This window comes from Lygodium microphyllum, chromosome 30 (genome assembly GCF_053477565.2).
Source record: "Lygodium microphyllum isolate KBCC chromosome 30, Lygodium_microphyllum_v1.1.10, whole genome shotgun sequence".
NCBI classification, from domain to species: domain Eukaryota; kingdom Viridiplantae; phylum Streptophyta; class Polypodiopsida; order Schizaeales; family Lygodiaceae; genus Lygodium; species Lygodium microphyllum.
Window position 1 is genome coordinate 69766100 of NC_141164.1, and position 18367 is coordinate 69784466.

The window sequence follows — 18367 nt, forward strand, 5'->3', positions numbered from 1 at the left end:
CTAGAATTTGAGCTTTAGGTGACCACCATCCTCTTTTTTTAATATTAACTTAAAGGAGTGAAGTACAAGGATTAGGATATGATTTTTATTTGATCTTACATGCTTAGAAGGGATGCCATACTAGGAATTTAGCTTTAAAAGGTGGCCAAAATTCTATTTATTGATGTTGACAAAAGGAGTGAAGTAGAAGGAATTGTGATGTACCTTTCATTGATTGAGGATAACCTCAATTAGCACGTCTAACTACATGTTTTGTGTCTACTTTACAACTTGCAATTGTATATGATATTCTTTCATTGTTAACTACACTATTCGATTGTGCTCATCATGAGATGGCTTCACTCGAACTAAAAGTGCCTTACTTTTTATCTCAATTAGATTCGTGTGCTTTTTGAGGTGTGGTTCCAACTTGGCCTTGTATGTGTGCCCTTCATGGGAGATGCAAAGTTGTAGTTGTATGTCCCTCCTCCCTTCCCTTGCTGCACGTCATATGATTTGCGTCTAATTCATGGGAAATGCAATGCTCTATGTTGTCATATGATTTGCTTCTAAATTGGCCTTATATGGTGTACGTCATTTGAGATGCAAAATTGTGTATCCTTGAATGTGTGAAGTGGCACCTATGTATGAGCTTATACAATGCACCCTTTTGAAATGACTAAAATACTATTATGCTCTCTCTTTGAACACCATTAGTATTAAGTAGCATCCCCATTACGTTTCACAATTAGTATTGAAGCGTTTAGGTCACTTTTTTGAGACTTGTGATAGAGAGCATTTTTTTCTTTTAATAAAAGAGTGTGCTCCTTAACTTTTTTAGTATGCCCTCATAAGGGCATGCTATTTTAATGGTTGATATGCACTCTTGATTAGGGCCATAAAATTACTCCAAATTAACTAAAGTCCATGAATTGGCACATGTTCATTGTTTTCATTGTTGTTTGCCTCGCAATGCTCGTTACTCTTGTGCGCACACTTATTTTGTTTTATGTTATGTTATCATGAGCAACTTTTGAGTTAAGCATGAAAACCAATCTTCAAATGCTTATAAAGGTGAAGGAATTATCTAATCAAATAAATGACGAGATAACTACTCCAATCTAGATTATCAAACTTACAAGCTAACTCATACACCACCATACTTCATTGTTAATTTTAGGCCACCCCTCAAAGATGCTTTTGGATCTGGCATGCCAAATTTCTTGTAGACCAATGGTTCGAATAGTGCACATCTCCCTTTGCTTGGTCCTACTCAAAATGGCACTTTCCTCAAAAATACATAATTTGAAGCTTTTGTTTTGTTGCTCATACCCTAAGCAAGGAAGCACCTCTAGCTAAGTGCTCGTTGCTATGCACCCATTCCCAGAAAGCATGCATTGGCGATTCCTTTTCTCCACATACATTTACCATCCAAAATGCCTCTCTTCTGCTTAGTATGTGCGTTTAAGATAGCGCCCATTGTTACTCTCCACAGGAACACACAGTCCTTATTTTTTAGGGGTAGGAAATTCACCACTCAAGATTTGCCTAGTTCTCCAAGCAACATACTCGTAGGGAACATGACAAAATGGGGCTAATATAAGTGCTTCAGATTTTTAACCTGTCCCTCTCTCTTTAGAGTTCTTCTGATTCCAGCATATCAGGGGCAGATAAAATCTCAGTGCCTGGGTATATATTACTGCTTAAGATCTTTAACCTGACGTACCGTGGACACGCTGTAGACTCCCAATAATTGATCTTACTCCTGAGTTTGTGTAGCATCTAGTTAGCTCTCATTGATTCACTTACCTCTATCCCCACGTGGAATCCCAAGCACCTAAACACATTTCCTCTGTTGACAACTTTATCAGTCCATCCCAAGCCATGGAGTGTTTCTTCTGAGACAGTAATTTTGCCAGAATTTATTCTAAACCCTGCTGCCTTAACCCCCAAAATCTGCATAGCTCTATCTAGATTAGTTTTGCATGCTTTCGACATCATAAGTAGATCATCGACAAAACCTTTGCCGGACCGATTCCTTGCTTCTGTATCTTAATCCTGCTAGCTGACCTTCCCAGCCATTTCGTCTATTAAGTAAAATAGGGGGCTCCCTGGGTAACCTTGCCTGACCCTCCTCTTCACCCAAAAAGCTTCTGACAAGGTCCCATCGACAGCTATGCAAGCTTGTGAACCTTTGCCAGCATCATGGACAGATCTGCAACTTTCTCCCCCAATCCCTCTCTGAACACTGTGAGCTTGATGCGTTCCTAATTGACTGTGGCAAAAGCCTTCCTAACATCCATTTGCGTGAACACCATTTTCTGCCCTGTTGCTACAGCCCAGTCTGCTACCATAAGCACATTTAAGACATTATCCAATAATGATCTCCCTTTTATAAAGCCATACCGATGAGCATTGATGCATTTCCTCACTACGGCGGCTGACCTCAAGGCCTGTGCTTTAGTGAAAATTTTGTAAACCAATCCCATCAAGGAGATGGGTCTCCAACAATTGAGTTGCTTACAGTAGACTTGCTTGGGAATCAGGGAAAGGATAGTCCTGCTCCAAGAGTCAGGAATTCCACCCTTTGCCCAGTAGGTACTGACTAAATGGGTTATGCTTTACTTAACCTGAGGCCAAATGTGGACCATTGATTCCATTGTTACTCCATCAAAGCCCGGAGAGTTGCCACTACCTAAACATTTCAGGCCCCAGTAGAGTTCTTCCTCTAAGAAGCTCCTTCTCAGCTGCTCATTCTCGCCATGTGTGATAACCTGCTGAACAGGCTCCAAGACACTTCCTGCTGCAACCAGATCACAAGTGCCTTGATGTTGATATAGAGAATAGAAGAAATTTTTGCAAGCTTCGGACACTTCTCCCTGATTTGTGATCCAAGTGCCATTCTCTCTCTGCAATACGACTGGGCTCTCCTTCATTCTTCTCTTTTTGAGGCTTCGGATGAACTCATTGTACTTGCAGTGTATTTTTGCCATGCAGTAGGTCACTTCCTTCTCCAACTCCTACCTGTGGCTTGTTCCACTGTACCAGAGACAATGCCCTCCGCCCATGCCAGCTCCTTCCTCTTCTTATCACATAACCATGTGCCCTGGTATATTTACACATTGTTGCATTGTTTAGCTAATCACTAATATTCTTCCATCTGCAGATTGATATTTTAATTCGAGTTTTGGGGTTTTTTGCAACACTTCACCAAAGTGGCACAGCCTAATTAACCTCCAGCTGCCCCGCTTACATAGCAAGCATAATCTCTGTATGAAATTCCTTCCCACTTTGAGAATGCATCTTATGCTCTTGGAGGAGGAAAATATCAAAATCACCCTGCATAGCCCATTTCAAGAACATCTCCATTAATACCTCTGACATTGTGCCCTCATCTTGCAGATCATTGTGGTTCAAATGGCCTTCAAACCCGTTGCCACACCCCTCTAGAAACTTCTTGATCCCTGAACCGCATGCATGCTTTTTCTTGATCCACATCAGTAAGCATTGTAAACCATCCGATCCTCCTCAACCCCTGCAATCTAATGCCACCTTGAGATGAGACCATTTGAATTATGCATCCATACCTGGGTATTCTTGGTTAAGCTGCTCCGATGGGATTTTATTTGCTATTTACAAATGCATTAGCTCTACTCCTCCCCTTAGGTATCGAGGCCTTGCTCCAGCAATTTTCAATCTGTAGTAGAGGGGTTGACCCACGTGCTCTCAGGGACTTCCACACTTTGCCTGCTCGTTGCAAAAATTTTCCTTTTTGATGCTTGACCAGCAACCAACCATCCTCCTCCTCCTTACTGCTTTCACCCATTACCTGCTTCGGTCCAGCTCTCTGATTTGATTTGACAAGATCTCTAATCTGCTTCAGCCCAAATCCCTTTACTTGATTGATTTGATGACTTCAACCCATGATAATTTGTTTGCATGCGCTTTATTTTCGTGCCCTTCCTCCTTGGCTGCTGGATCACCAGCCTAAGCTTAAAAGACTCCCACATAGAGTATATCCAACTCCAAATGCTCAGGATTTTCTTCCCTCATATCCCACAGCAAGCAATCTGATTTCTAAATGGACTAGCCAATAGCAGGATGTAGTACGGCTTACCCAGGCTCTTGGGGATATCTGGCAACATGTTCCAGAGAGAGGTCAGCAAGTCTAGAGTTTCCACCTACATTGGACATATTCCTTCCTGATGCAAGCCCTTCAAATATCCACCGGTTTGCTAGGCCATGGCATGCACCAAGTCAAGGCCCCAGAAGACACCCTGGACAAGAATGCCACCTCGCTTTTGTGGAAGACTATCTCAAAAAGACCTCCCCCGCCATAATAAATCTGGTCCACCATGCCTTCACCTTTGTGGATGGTGTTGAACCATGTGGCTGCTTCCATCAGCTTCAGCAGATTTCTTGTTGAAAAAGGCCAATCAGGTTCTTGAGTTAAACCCAAGGAAAGATTCCTGTGTTAAACCTAAGAATGTTGGTGCACATCTCTACATCAAGGGTGTATCTTTTTTCGCTACACACTCCATTCTCTCCTCCATATTCTTCTATTGAGCCTAGCAAGAATCTCTTCCATTCAAGGCTTAATCTCCTCTTCAGAATTGAGAGGATTCTCTAGCACAGACTTCAATGCTTCTGTTGCCTGATCATAGCTCCCACAATTTACTTCCTCATCCTCTCTTCCATTGTGATTAGTCTTGTTATCTCCTTCAACATGCAACTGCACAGATTTTCACTCTTGCATTCATCTGACATTTTCACATCCTTCATTAGCTCTACACATCACCTCACATGCTGACCCCCATATGCAAACCAATGCGTGAGTGGCCAAATAATTAACTGGTCACGTGCAAGTAATAAAGCCATGTTCCCGCTTCCCACACTTTGCTTTACCTCTCTCGTCATTGTGAGCTTGTACATTGCTACAAAACATGTTTTTCGCATGCACTACTCTGAAACCTCCTATATCCACCCTTGCTCCCTTTCAAAAGTCCTTATCCTTCCCAAATGCAACCTTTTCCTATGCTCAACTGAAGAACGACCTCAACTCGAGAACCCTAGAGTAAAACCATTGTAAGACAAAAGCAACAAACCCGATGTCGTAGTAGCAGTGGTAACAATAGCATTAATAGCAGTAGGATCTGTGTCACAGGAAATAGAAGCGGCAACAAAATTAGCAACATTACAGTAGCTTTAGTAACAGCAGCAGCAGCAACATTGGTAGGGGTACAGAATTCACAATAGTATTAACTATTCCGTTAGCAGTGTTAAAGGCAATTGCAGAACCAGTAGTGGAGATGGCGGTGGTGCTATTTTTCAGAGGGTTGGTGTTTTGTGATCAGCCAGGGAAGGGGATAAGGTCTCTGCAATAAACAATTCTCAGCACATGGATTGGCTTGAAGAATGGTTTCATACAATGATACGGTAAAGTAAAGACTACATACAGTCATATTGTAAAATAAAAGGGTAGAGAAGTCAGTTACAAATCAACTGGGATTCTAGACCATCGGCATCAAATCGATAGGCTGGATAAAGTCAATTACAAATCAACTACAAGTCTGGACCGTCAGCATCAAATCAGAGTGATTATGTTACTATCTGTTTTAATTTGTGAACTGAATAGAACTTATATGTCTAGGAGTCTAAGACCATCAGAGTCCAATCATGTAGAGAATATGTTGCAATCTGTTTCATTTGGGAAGACGATACACAATGCTTTTTGCAAGAATTGGTTGGTTCTATCTGCCTCTGTTGCTCAAAAAATGGTACACCCTATGTTTTCAGCATAAATGCCATGCAAACAATTGTCACCTACAGTCAATCCCTTTCACCAGACATTGGATACTTCAACAACAATTACTACTTGCCATTAATACTCGAGCTATAAATGACAATAAGCCAACCCCTTTCACATCAAACATCAACCTCATGGACACGCATGTTTGGTGCTAGCCAGGTCCCGTGAATACACGAGGTACTTTTATATCTTCTATATATTATTGATAGATTCATCTGTTTGTTAGGATCCCTCTTTCCAATCACGTTCTTGAGCTATTCTGATCATGTCCATTCATCAGGATCTCTATTTTTTATCACAGCTGGGTCCTACTGAATGGGCTACTGAACTACACTTAATTCAAAGTAGCAGCAGGGAAGGAGGGCAGTATTTAATCCTGAAAACACGATGTATATATGGATAAAGGTAAGTTTCAATAGGATCTCTGTTTTCAATCACAGCTGGGTCCACTGAGTGGCTCATTGTATGGTGCATGCAGAATATTTAATTCTGGAGACCTCTTGATGTGTGGATCGACAAGATTAAAGCACACTATCAATCAGCCTAGGTTGACTCGTTTCTTTGTTAACATAATACTTCTAACAATGCTAACAATGCTCCTTCACAAAAAGAAAGGATGGATAGCTAATTTTTAAATTGTTCTGTCAGATATGCATCTGCTAATAAAATGTTTGGCTCTTGAAGACATTTGGCTCATGCTAGGGAATGGAATCTAAGTGTCAACAGAGCCATCTAATGTGGATTGAATAGAGACGTCATTAAAAGCTGATAACCAGCCAACAGCAAAAAAGACTGCAGAATTTGAAGGGAAACAAACAGCTGACAGACATCCACGAGATTCAATTAGGAGATTGTATTGTACACCTTGTTTCCCCACATGTAATTATCCAAGTACCTCTTAGAACTGAATGCTATCCAACGAGAAGCCTCCACAATGCATTCTCAAAATAGAAAAACTTACAGAACTCAAAGAACTACTAAGTTGACTTTTAATAAAGATTTCTATCTAATGAAAACCCACTCTGCATTACTGTTAAAATGAGGATAACTCTCTCATAAGGGAAAAAAAGAAGGGGCTAGCCTTGTAAGAAGCCTTAGTTTTTACATTACAGAATTTTAGGGGAAAACCTGTATGTACATAATATATATCACTGCCAATGTACCGATCAAATACAGACCCTCAGCCACATTGGAATCCAAGTTGTACAAAGGTGTCAGAAATGTAGAAAGATTCATGTAACAGATTCTTAGCCACAAGTTCCGACCAAGACCATTGTCAAAAATAAAAAAGAATTCATTTACAACTGTTTTCTTGGAATAATCTTATTTCAAAGCCCCATCTGTAGACAGCAACATTCCATAAAAGAGTGTTGATGTGTATGATGGACGTGTTGAGGTACAAGTGATGTTTTGCAGTGGAGCAGAAGAGACGAGATACCAGTCCCAACAGCACAGAACATGTACATCCATCTTTTTGCAGCACCGGTAAAATGCTGGTATCTCAGGCAGTAAGTACCTCTTTATGAGAAACTTCCATGGCCACTAACTGGAGCCCTTTATACTGCCTAATTAAACAATGTGAAATTAATGCAAATGCAGTCAGCAGTGCAGTGTGATGTGCATATGTGAGCAGGAGTGTGTGTGCATGCAGACATCTTACTCAAATGTGTGCAATACGGTGCGCACGTCATGCAAAAGCTTGTGTGCATAGTGTGCTTAAAGCACATGCAGACACTATATGCATCCAGCCTCAAACCAGAAAAATTTGCGGCTTGACGGAGCCGGCCATCAATCAGAGGACTGCTCCAAGACCCAACCATTTACCCATGCTGACCATCGACTCAAAGCTGAACACACAGCTCTTCTCACTTATGTCCACTCAGCAGCATGTGAACGGTGGAGTGAGGAAAGCACAAGTCTTGGACCATTGCTTTCCAGGACAAAGCAAAAGGACAGACCTGATGCTTGTTAGTTCTGTGATTTCAGAAGCCTGAAACACAGCTGTAATACATCAGATAGCTTGGGACTCCATAATTCACCCAGGCTGCAGCCTAGATAAGAACATGGGGTGGGTGGGACTGACTTGGACGGGTTAGATTTGTCATGTTATATGCAGACATGCAGCAGACACATTTCCAAGCCCAGAAAATAGCAAGAACCCCCTTGAATGCCGACTCCCAAACAGTAAGAGTTACAGGACGACAAGCTTTGCAGTGAACCAGTGGTTTAGCTGAAAGAGAAGGCTCCAGTAGGGACAGAGTTGATACTGTTGCCAAAGTTGAAACCAGCCTCTGTGCCTGGAGCCATTGTTTGGTCTTCATCATCCTCAACCCAGTACGTCTCCAAGAGCTTGACAGCCTTTTCATATATTTCATGGTTATCGTGGGTCTGAAGTGTCTCAATCTTCTCCATTCCATCGGCTTCCTCAATATATCTGGCATACAAATTGGTTCCACCAGTGTTTCCCAAATCCTCCTCAGATTCCCCAACTTTCAGAATATTCTCAAGCCCTTCAAGGCAAACCCTCACTATTCTTGGATCTGAGCAAGTCAAAAGGTCACAGAGAGGTTTGATACAGCCTTGACTGACCAAGTACCTGCCCAGACAAGAACCAAAAGTCAACTACCTTCTCTATTAAAAGTATATATATACACTAAGGTTGCAAAGCCATGGAGAGAAGGTCCTAACTTGATTTGTTCATGAGAGCCACCAGAAGTTGCATTTGAGATGGCCCATGCCACTTCTTTTTTCACATCAAACTCAGCATTTGCTAGTAGAGAAACCAGGGGTGGTATGATATTAGCATCAATAACCGCCTGAAAACCAAAACACTCCATCAAAACATGTACAGGTGAATTAGAAAATTAAGTAATTTTTCGGGCAAATTAAAGACCTGAATCTGTGCTTTGTTCCCAGCAGTTATGTTTGAGATGGTCCAACAAGCTTCCTTCTTTATACTTTTCTTAGGATTTTGAGAAAGCAGAGACAACAAGTAAGGAAGTGCTTGGTTGTCTAGGATAACCTGCATATCAGGTAAGAAACAAAGTTCATAAAAGGCACACAGGATACTACAATTTAGATGAACAATGCCGATAATACACCGCAGACACATCGAGCAGTAGCATAAGTCAGTTGGCAAAGAGCAAACTTAGTGTAGTATCATTGTGCTCAGTTGCAACTCTTTCTCTTCATACAGGAGAGGGCACTTCATGGCAACTTTAATTTAAAGACTTCTATTTGTACCAAATCAGAATGCATACCTGGGTCTGAATATCATCACCGGTCACAATATTTCCAACAGTCCGCAAAGCAGGTATAAGGACTAAGGGTGAGGGGTGGCTGCATAGACATCAATTTGAAGAAAGGAAAAAACCAGATGTCAGATTTAAAGCTTCAAATAAAGGAAGAAACACAAAAGCGCCATGCTATGCTTACAGCAGAAGGGACACTAATCGTGGACAAACCCCTGCATCAATCACTGCTTGGATCTTTTCACTTGCCCCATCAGAAAGGTAAGATAATGCCCAGCATGCATCAGTCAGCACCTCATCATCATCAAAATTAATGAGACGTGCCAAAGCTGGAAGAGCAGCTTTTGCCTGTAAAACGCCATGGTCAGATGAAATCAAATCATAAGAAACAGTGAGCGTTCAATCATAATACTTTACCTCTGCAAATGGTGGCTGAGGTTTCCCTCTACAGAAGTTAGAGAGAGTCCATGTTGCATTCCGAAGCATCGAAAGCTTGGCATTGTCAGTCAATTGGGCCAGCAAAGGCATCATGGCACCATGACTAAGAACCAAATCCCTGCAGTTAGGACTATCACCAGCCACATTTCCCAAAGCCCACACAGCCTGTGTAGAAAGATAGATAAATGCTAAGTAAAACACAGCACCATTACTTAAAGAGATCTATCACACTTGTGTCACACAACAATAAGATGCCAAACTCACCAAATTTCTAATTAACTAATACTCCACCAAATTTCTAACTAACTAATACTCTTTTGCTTACAAATGTTACTGGGGGTAGTCAAACAACGAGAAGTCAAGATTGTTGATATCCAGCTTCCTAACATGTATTACACCTCTCTGAGCACTCTCTCGCCATCACACTTAACAAACAAGTCACCCCCAAGATGCTCATAAGAAGCACCATCGTAAAGGCTAACTTTAGTCCCCCCACACCCCCAAGATTAACGTGTGACTTATATATAGGCCATAAATCTTAATCTCAAAAACCTTGCACCATATATCTGAGTTGCAAACTCAAGATTAAAGCTCCCTGTACTAATGATCAGAAAGGCAGGCCGACTAACTATAACTGAGCCTCTGCCCTACTGCATGCCAGTTTTGACCTCAAAAGCAACTCTCCAACAATCCAGCTGAACTTTCTCAAACAGTCCTCCTTTTCTTACTCGGATCTTCACCTAATCAATAGATTGTAGGGCTTCCCTAGAAAAGGGGGCCATCAGTGAACATGACTTAGTTTAACTATTCACAAAAATGTGGATCTTCTTTGCTTGATGCACAACAGAAAATAGTAGGTAAACTATGGTACTGTAACTTCGTAAAACCCTGATTGACACCGGACATACACTCAGGACATCATGAAACCCATGCATCGATGTGTACATCATGCAAGCACTTAACATGACAGTATGATTGATGTACATGCTTGGAATTTCTAAAGCCCTGCATGGACTAGTAAATATAACATATCAAACAAATAACCGAATCATTAGTAAACATACTTGAGAGTGATAAAATCCTCATGCACACTAAGCTTCGCAATAGGTGGCATAGTACTATGGCATTATCAAATCATAACTGCCTTTTAAAGACTGAGCCAACCCCAGGAGATGGATTCAACAAATCAAAATTGAAATCCATGTGAGCATGACATTGTCTATGACCAGAGTGTTGTACTGTAATCCTTACAAGGTCATACAACTTTCAAGTTGGAATAAATACCTGTTCTCGCACATCATCACTTGGTGAGCTGAGAAGTTGAACAAATATAGGCACTGCTCCATGCTCAATCACCACCCTTGTATGATCAGAAGTGCCAGATGCAATGTTGGTCAAGGCCCATGCTGCTTCGAACTACAAAGGAGGAACAAATTCCTTAATATTCAAAATAAGCACCCAACTGAACCAAAGGCATTGATAAAATTACACAAATTACCCAGACCTGCAACTGAGGCATGTCTCCTCGCACAAGGAACTCCACAAAACGAGGGACAACTCCAGCTGAAATCACAGCTTCAATAGGAGGGCTTCTTTCTGTGAAAAGAGAAGAAGGCTCTCAATGGAGGTAGATAATTTAACATAACTGGGACCCTTGAAAATAAATCACACAACCAAACCTATTGAAAGAAGCTTCCTGAACTGTGTTGTTGCCTCAAGCTGTGTGCTAGGATTATCTGACCAAACACCTGCTACCAGTGCAGGTAAGCTTTCCAGCTGACAAACGCACAAAATTAGCACCCTTGAAAAAGTTAGAACATAACATGCAATAACTGCTTATTACAATACTGAATAACACTTAAACGGATGAAATTAACTATCTGCAAGCACTGCAAACCTTTCGATCCAATGAAGAACCATAACCAGGAGTAGGAGGAGGTAAACTCTGCATTTGCATCCCCTCCCGGCGTTTTTTTAGCAGACTCTCCTCTCGCTTGCTTTTTCGAATCTCAACCAGATTATCTTCTCTTTTCCTGCGGGCTTCATCAGTATCAACAGCCAGTTTGTACCCCTTCTTCCGTTCTTCAACTCGAGAGCTAGGGCGAAGAGACATGGCTGCAGAGGAGCAGCAGTTAAATTTAGATAGTAGAGGTCAAATCCTTCCATCAAAATGGAACAAGCTACAATCACCACAAAATTTCTAAATACTATTCCACAGGCTACAATTGCAGTCTTCAGAGTTATATAGAAATGAAAGAACTTGGCCGAGTGAAAGTTCTAGACAATCATCCTCAACCCATGCATTTTCAACAGCAATCCATGTTATGGGGCTCTACAAGTCTTATGGCAACAATGGATGCAAGAAGACAACTGCCCTGATGAACCAAGTTTGAAGTTCATTTACCTTCAGTACCACCACATCACGCAACCATAGTAAAGAACATCACAATCAAACCATAGTAAAGAACATCACAATCAAATAGTACACAGAGCAACCCCACAAATATAACAAAGAACTAACAGCAAATCTGCAAAGCCCACCTAGAGACACTGAGGGGCATTAACAGACCTCGGCACAATGGCGGTCAACAAATCATTGTTGACACAAGCATTTTTAAACCAAAATTAAGCTAATTCAGCAATGGATGCCATGGTCAAATCCTTCCAGCGAAATGGAACAAGCTACAATCACCACAAAATTTCTAAATACTATTCCACAGGATACAATTGCAGTCTTCAGAGTTATATAGACATGAAATAACTTGGCAGACTGACAGTTCTAGACAATCATCATCAACACATGCATTTTCAACAGCAATCCATGTTATGGGGCTCTATAAGTCTAATGGCAACAATGGATGCAAGAAGACAAACTGCCCTGGTGTACAAGATTGAAGACCGTTTACCTTTGGTACCACCACATCACGCAACCGTAATAAAGAACATCACAATCAAATAGTACATGAAGCAAACCCACAAATATAGCAAAGAACTTCTGGCAAATCTGCAAATCAGCAAGGCCCACCTAGAGATTAACAGAACTTGGCACAATGCCAGTCAAGAAATCATCATTGACACAAGCATTTTATAACTAGCAATGGATGTTATAAAGCTCAACAAGCTTGAAGTAACAATACATGCACATAGTCCAAGTGCTAGGATGTACAAGATTGAAGCATACAACGCACAACCATGATAAGGATCACGCAAATAAATAAAACACTCCTTCCCAAAAACAGTAAAAAACTCGGAGTAAATCTGCAGACCCATGAGAAGCACCTAAATTAAAAGACATCGGCAGGCTGAAAGTTAAAAAGAATCATCATAGACAAGCATTTTCGCATATCACAAATGGAAGGATTTTCAAACAAATTTAGGCTAATTCAGCAGTGGCTCAACAAGTCTTGCAACAACAAAGCACGCAAGAAGTCTAAACTTTACAAGATAGGATTATCGTTGACTTCAAGGCTTCTACACAACACATGAGCATGATAGAGATCATTACAAACAAATAATATATCAGCCACTCCTTCACAGAAGTAACAAAGTACTCAGCAAGTCTCCAAAGGTGCAAGAACCACCTGAAGACACTAAAGGAGCATTGAAGGCCTTGACAGGCTAACAGTTCTATTGATCAGCACAGACAAAATTACACTAATTCAGCTAGGAGCTCAACATACCTTACAGCAAAGATACATACAGGAAGACCACTCCCTCCTGATGTACAGGATTGGAACGTTATTTACAACGCATAACTCTAATGAGACCACTGCCAGAAGCGAGCAGACGAAAATAATTCAAATGAAGATCGCAGATTTACAGCACATAGAACCGTGATGTACAAGACTAGGGCGTCGTTCACCTTAAAGAGTTCCACAAAACACGCATCGTCGTAAACATTGCTACAAAAAGTAAAGTATGACAATATTTTCAACTGAACACCGCAGATTTACAAGGTAGCGAACGTTGAAGATCAAATACGCCAAACAAGCGCTCCACTGAAACCAAACGGATCGATGTCGGCCAAAAATCGACATATAGACGAGACGAGACAGCCTGAACCTAGGATCTGATCGGGTGATACGGGAGCACGAACTTAAACATACCTGATAACGAGATAATGAAGGCACGAAAGAGGCGATGGGAGAGTTACCTGAAGAGCCTGAAAACCGGAGACGCGCTCTCAATCGGTGAGGAAAAGAGACTGAGCTACGGATCCAAAGGATCAAGCGATCTTCCACTGATGCTAGCCAAGAAAACCAAGGCCAGAAGCCTGCAAAAGCCGAAGGAACCAGAACAGGATGCGCCTTGTACAGCCAGATAACAGACAGGAAGAAAACCTAATATCGAAAACGCAGACGAATAGGGGAAATGGGGACGAAGACGATGATGATGAATCTGGGTGTGAATGAAACCCTGGACGGTGCATTGACCTCTTGCATCTCTGCCGTCCACGTGTCCACGTATATCTCATCTCATCTCTCCCAAAGTTATTATTACGACTCTATATGCTTTTATCCTTTTTTTTTTCCCCGGGGCCATCGAATCTTGCCCATGGTTCCCCGATGGTTTTCATACTTTCATTTGATGGTTTCCATGAGCATTACGACGAATTCATTATTCCCCCTTCACACAATGGTTTTCATAATTACATTTGATGATTTTTAATAGTATTATGAAAGCTTGAATTGTTATAAAGGGAAAAAGAAGTATTAGCAAAAATTGTTCTTACACTACAGTATCTCTTTGTTCTTAGATACATCAAGAAGTTGTTCCTGCCATAGCTTTGTGGGGGAGATTGTTTTGGTGATGGAATCGATTGCTAAAAAATCTTATAGATCACACGAGGGGGTTTTGAAAACCATCTAAAAATATAAATAATGAAAGTCTAGTTATCTTTTTTCATCTATCTAGGCACATTTGTAAGTCGAAAAGCAAGGTGAGTGGAATCTCAAAAGAGAGGGAGAACAATAAAGGGAAAACTGAACAATGGTTTTTTGGGAAAATCCTAAGGGCACGGTGTTTATCAAAAAATTGGGTGGTGTTGGGGGAAAACTGGGAACCCTTCATGTGATCTAGAAGGATTTCCGATTTTTGTGAAAAAATACCCCCCCAAAACCCATGCGAGAACAACTTCCAAGTCTTTGGTTATCTTGGATTCTTAGAGAAACATCTACTCTAGAATATTTAATTACAAATAAAGTTATCTCTATTCCATAACTTAAGCATCTTAGATCCAAATAGTTACATATATTTTAGAACATTTGATCATCAAAAAAGTAAATTCTACTTTTTGGTAGATATTTTGGTTTCTTACAAACCAACTCTAGGTGTCACGCCATCTTTGAGTGCTACTAGGATTTGTGCAATCTCAACTTCTTTGACCTTCAAAAAAGCTTTCTCCTTCTTTATTGGAATGTATACCTTCAAAGAGTTAAAGGACTTCCTCACATCCTCTTTGTTGATGATACACTTATGATTGAAAGGTAGAGCCTAAGTGGAAGCACACAAGTGAAAGCAAGAGCTATGATAGATGAAGCAAGAGAAAAAGAGACACACCATATGTGGCAACTCCAACAGTCACAATGTGTGATCGACCTTTCCGTACTTTATAATCACTAAAAGATATAAAGAATAAATTGACAGTGATGAGCCACCTGATATGCACAATTGTGTAGTCACTGTGTGTGAAGAAAATACGAGGTGGTGTAGACACAAGTGTCTTTACATCTAACAACTTCCCACTTAAAGGTAAATGTGCTTTTAGTCAGAAGAGAACAAGAAAAAGTGACAACGTATAAATGATACAACAAGATGAGAAATATATGTCATCTCATCCTACACCCATCATCTACTGAAGGAAGGTAAAATGTTTTATTGAGAGACTTTTAGTGAGCAAATCTACATGATTCTTGTCAATCGATATCTTGACAAGCTCAACACACTTTTCCTCTACCACCTCCTTGATGATGTGATAGTGCACCTTAATGTGATTTGTCTTTGCATGGAATGTCGAATTGTTAGCCAACTGGATAGTACTCATGGAATCCGAATGCAATGTAGGAGTAACAATAATATACCAAGGTTTGCCACTAAATGGCCTAACCAATAGGGCCTCCTTACAAGCCTCAATGGCTGCAATATACTCTCCCTTAGTAGTAGATAAGGCCATGCATTTCTATACTTTGGACGATTAAGAAATAGCATCTCCAACAAAGCTAAAGACATACATACCTAAAGGTGGACTTCCTAACATTTATATGCCCCACATAGTCAAAGTCAGTGTAACCCATGACTATAGTATCATGGCCACCATAGCAAATGCACATATCCATACTATCTCTCAGGTAATGCATGATACATTTCACGATGTCCCAATGTCACCGGCCAAGTGTAGCCATTTAGTGTGCCAACTCCCACTACAAATGTTTACGTTAGGGCGAGTGTATATCATGGCATACATCAAACTATCCACTATAGACGCATGAGGGATCTTGGCCATCTTGGCCTTTTGCTCATCTAACTAGGGACAATTAGCTTGATTGACCTTCACATGGGAAGGTAGAGAACATCCAATAGGCTCAACATCCTACATGTGGAATCGCTCAAGCACCTTCTCTATATACATCTATTGTGATAGGTAAAGGAGCCCCTCAGGAGTGATCGCACAAGATGTGCATCCAATACTATGTGAGGCTTGGGGCATGTCCTTTATCTCAAAGCTCTTCTTGAGCTAAGTTTCTAAAGCATCCAACTCATCATAAGCTCTTCCAAGAATCAATATATCATCCATATAAGTCATCAAGATAATAAGGCTACCATCATGAGCCTTCTTCGTATAGAGACACAGATCCATATACCTATAAGAGTAAGAATGTGACTGCATAAATGTATCAAACTTATGATATTATTCCCTAGGTTCCTACTTAAGACCATAAAGGCTCTTTCTCAACTTGCACACTAGGTGTTCTCCGCTCTTTTCTTGAAAGCCCTTAGGTTATTGTACACAAATCTCATCATGCAAGTCCCCATGTAAGAAAGTCATATTAATATCCATTAGATAAAGATCCAAATCTAACTGAGTAACCAAAGCCAATACTAAGCGTAGGGTAGTCATCTTGACTAAAGGAGAAAAGACCTCATCAAAGTCAACACCATGCTCCTACTTAAAATACTTAGCAACCAATCTAGCCCTATATGCTAGCTTGGGGCATCCAAGGATACTCTTCAACTTGTACACCCACTTTGCATGGCCATGCATATTTCCCATTGGGTAAAGAAACCAAATCCCATGTATAGATTTTTTTACGATGAGTCATACTCTGACTACATAGCCCTCTCCCAAGAGTGATTATCAACCATGTGTATGTCTCCTCATAAGTAAGGGACTTACTAGAATCTGTCACCATAACATAGTACATCGAGGGCTCAAATAGATCATGTTGACATCTAGTAGACTATGGGGCATGTACATCCTATCTAATAGCATGATCATGGATCATTGGAATATCAATTGGTTGTATGATAATAGGAAGCTTCTTCTAAAACATCACATTGTATACCTCAATTACCTACTCATGCTATTTATGCATATTTTTCTCATGGAAAACAACATCATTGCTATGACTAGCCTTTCTAGCTCGAATCCCATAAGCAATAGTCCATCTCACTTGCATCCCCATTACCAAGAAAGATGCATTTTACTAAGTTAGAATCCAGCTTATTTCGTTTGTCCTTAAAAATATGGCAAAAATCCTTGTATCCAAACATACGCAAAATGAGCATATGACAAAGGTTTTCTAGACCATACCTCCTCTGCAACCTGACAACCAATAACTATGCATAGGGATCTGTTTATTAAGTGTACAGTAGTAGTATCTACCTCAATCTAAAAATATTCCATTAAGTTGCATAGCTAAGCATACTATGAACTCTCTCATGAATCATCATATTCATATGCTTTGCAACACCATTCTAGGGTGGGGTATAAGAAGTAGTCAACTGACGCTTAATATCCCGTTGATTGCAAAACTGCTCAAATGCTTTAGAGACATGTTCATCCCCTTTATTTAACCTTATGTATTTCAACCCATACCCACACCGGTTCTCAATAAGAGCAAGCCAACAGTGAGAGATAGCCAATACATCCGATTTCTACTTCATGGGAGATTCCCAAACCTTATGCGAATAATCATCAATGAAAGTCACAAAGTACTTCACACCACCTAGCGATTGACAGGGCATGGGACCGCATACATCAAAATGAACAAGAGCTAGAGACTTGAGCTAGAGGCTCACCCATGCATGTAATATCAAACTTCTTATGAGAATGTGTGTCTGTATACCATAAAGATAATGATCTCATGAATCAAAACATTTATAGTAAAGGGATAAAAGATACTAGAAACGAGAAAGCAATTTCATTCTTTTTAAGGACACGTGCCCAAGGTGACGATATCATAAAGATACGTGTAGTATATCAACCGTAGCCAAAACATGGTCAATATATCCAAATACAAGCTAGGGATAGAGGCTGCTAGTCTTGGCACCTCAAGCAAAGACAAGATTCCCATGGTAATCTTCCACACGATATCCCAAAAATATACATAATATCTTGCATCATCCAACTATCCAACAACGAGTAGCCTTTTAGTCAAAGCTGAAACACAGTGTAAATCATGCAAAAACAAAAGTGTTACTTGAAGCAATTTGTAGTCTAATATCATCAATGCCAATAATGTTCAATGCCAAGTCATTTTCTAGTCTCATAGAACTTGTCATGCTACAATATGAATGAAATGAATCTCTATGTAGGGTAACATGGAAAGAAGCCCCTAAATCAAGTAGCCAATAAGTGAGAAAAAGTGGAAGGGGCTGCAATCATCATGCT

The 18367-nt window shown here is 40.5% G+C and overlaps 1 protein-coding gene and 1 long non-coding RNA gene across 4 annotated transcripts; one reads left to right on the forward strand and one right to left on the reverse strand.

Annotated features, from left to right (window-relative positions):
- The first annotated feature begins 2130 nt into the window (after positions 1 to 2130).
- Positions 2131 to 7432, forward strand: LOC148009969 (uncharacterized). 3 transcript variants are annotated; one of them, XR_015689706.1, is made up of 5 exons: positions 2131 to 5415; positions 5776 to 5965; positions 6069 to 6193; positions 6267 to 6335; positions 6437 to 7432. It is a non-coding gene; the product is annotated as an uncharacterized LOC148009969 (long non-coding RNA). The 3 variants fall into 3 exon arrangements; XR_015689704.1 differs by having other exon boundaries at positions 2131 to 5965; XR_015689705.1 differs by having other exon boundaries at positions 2131 to 5965; positions 6090 to 6193.
- On the reverse strand, positions 7082 to 13901 carry LOC148009970 (importin subunit alpha-1-like). The gene is made up of 11 exons (XM_087672933.1): positions 13631 to 13901; positions 11375 to 11592; positions 11157 to 11253; positions 10982 to 11073; positions 10762 to 10893; positions 9457 to 9642; positions 9224 to 9387; positions 9049 to 9127; positions 8682 to 8810; positions 8477 to 8604; positions 7082 to 8384 (listed from the first exon to the last, which is right to left on the reverse strand). The coding sequence occupies exons 2-11, from the start codon at positions 11588 to 11590 to the stop codon at positions 8015 to 8017; spliced, it is 1593 nt and encodes a 530-aa protein (XP_087529059.1). The 5' UTR covers positions 11591 to 11592; positions 13631 to 13901; the 3' UTR covers positions 7082 to 8014.
- Positions 13902 to 18367: the final 4466 nt, after the last annotated feature.

Coding starts and splice junctions, on each gene's coding strand:
- LOC148009970 (XM_087672933.1), bottom strand. CDS start 11,590: ATGTCTCTTCGCCCTAGCTCTCGAGTTGAAGAACGGAAGAAGGGGTAC. Junction 11,254..11,374: donor GTTCTTCATTGGATCGAAAG/GTTTGCAGTGCT, acceptor TGCGTTTGTCAG/CTGGAAAGCTTACCTGCACT. Junction 9,388..9,456: donor CTCAGCCACCATTTGCAGAG/GTAAAGTATTAT, acceptor GGCGTTTTACAG/GCAAAAGCTGCTCTTCCAGC.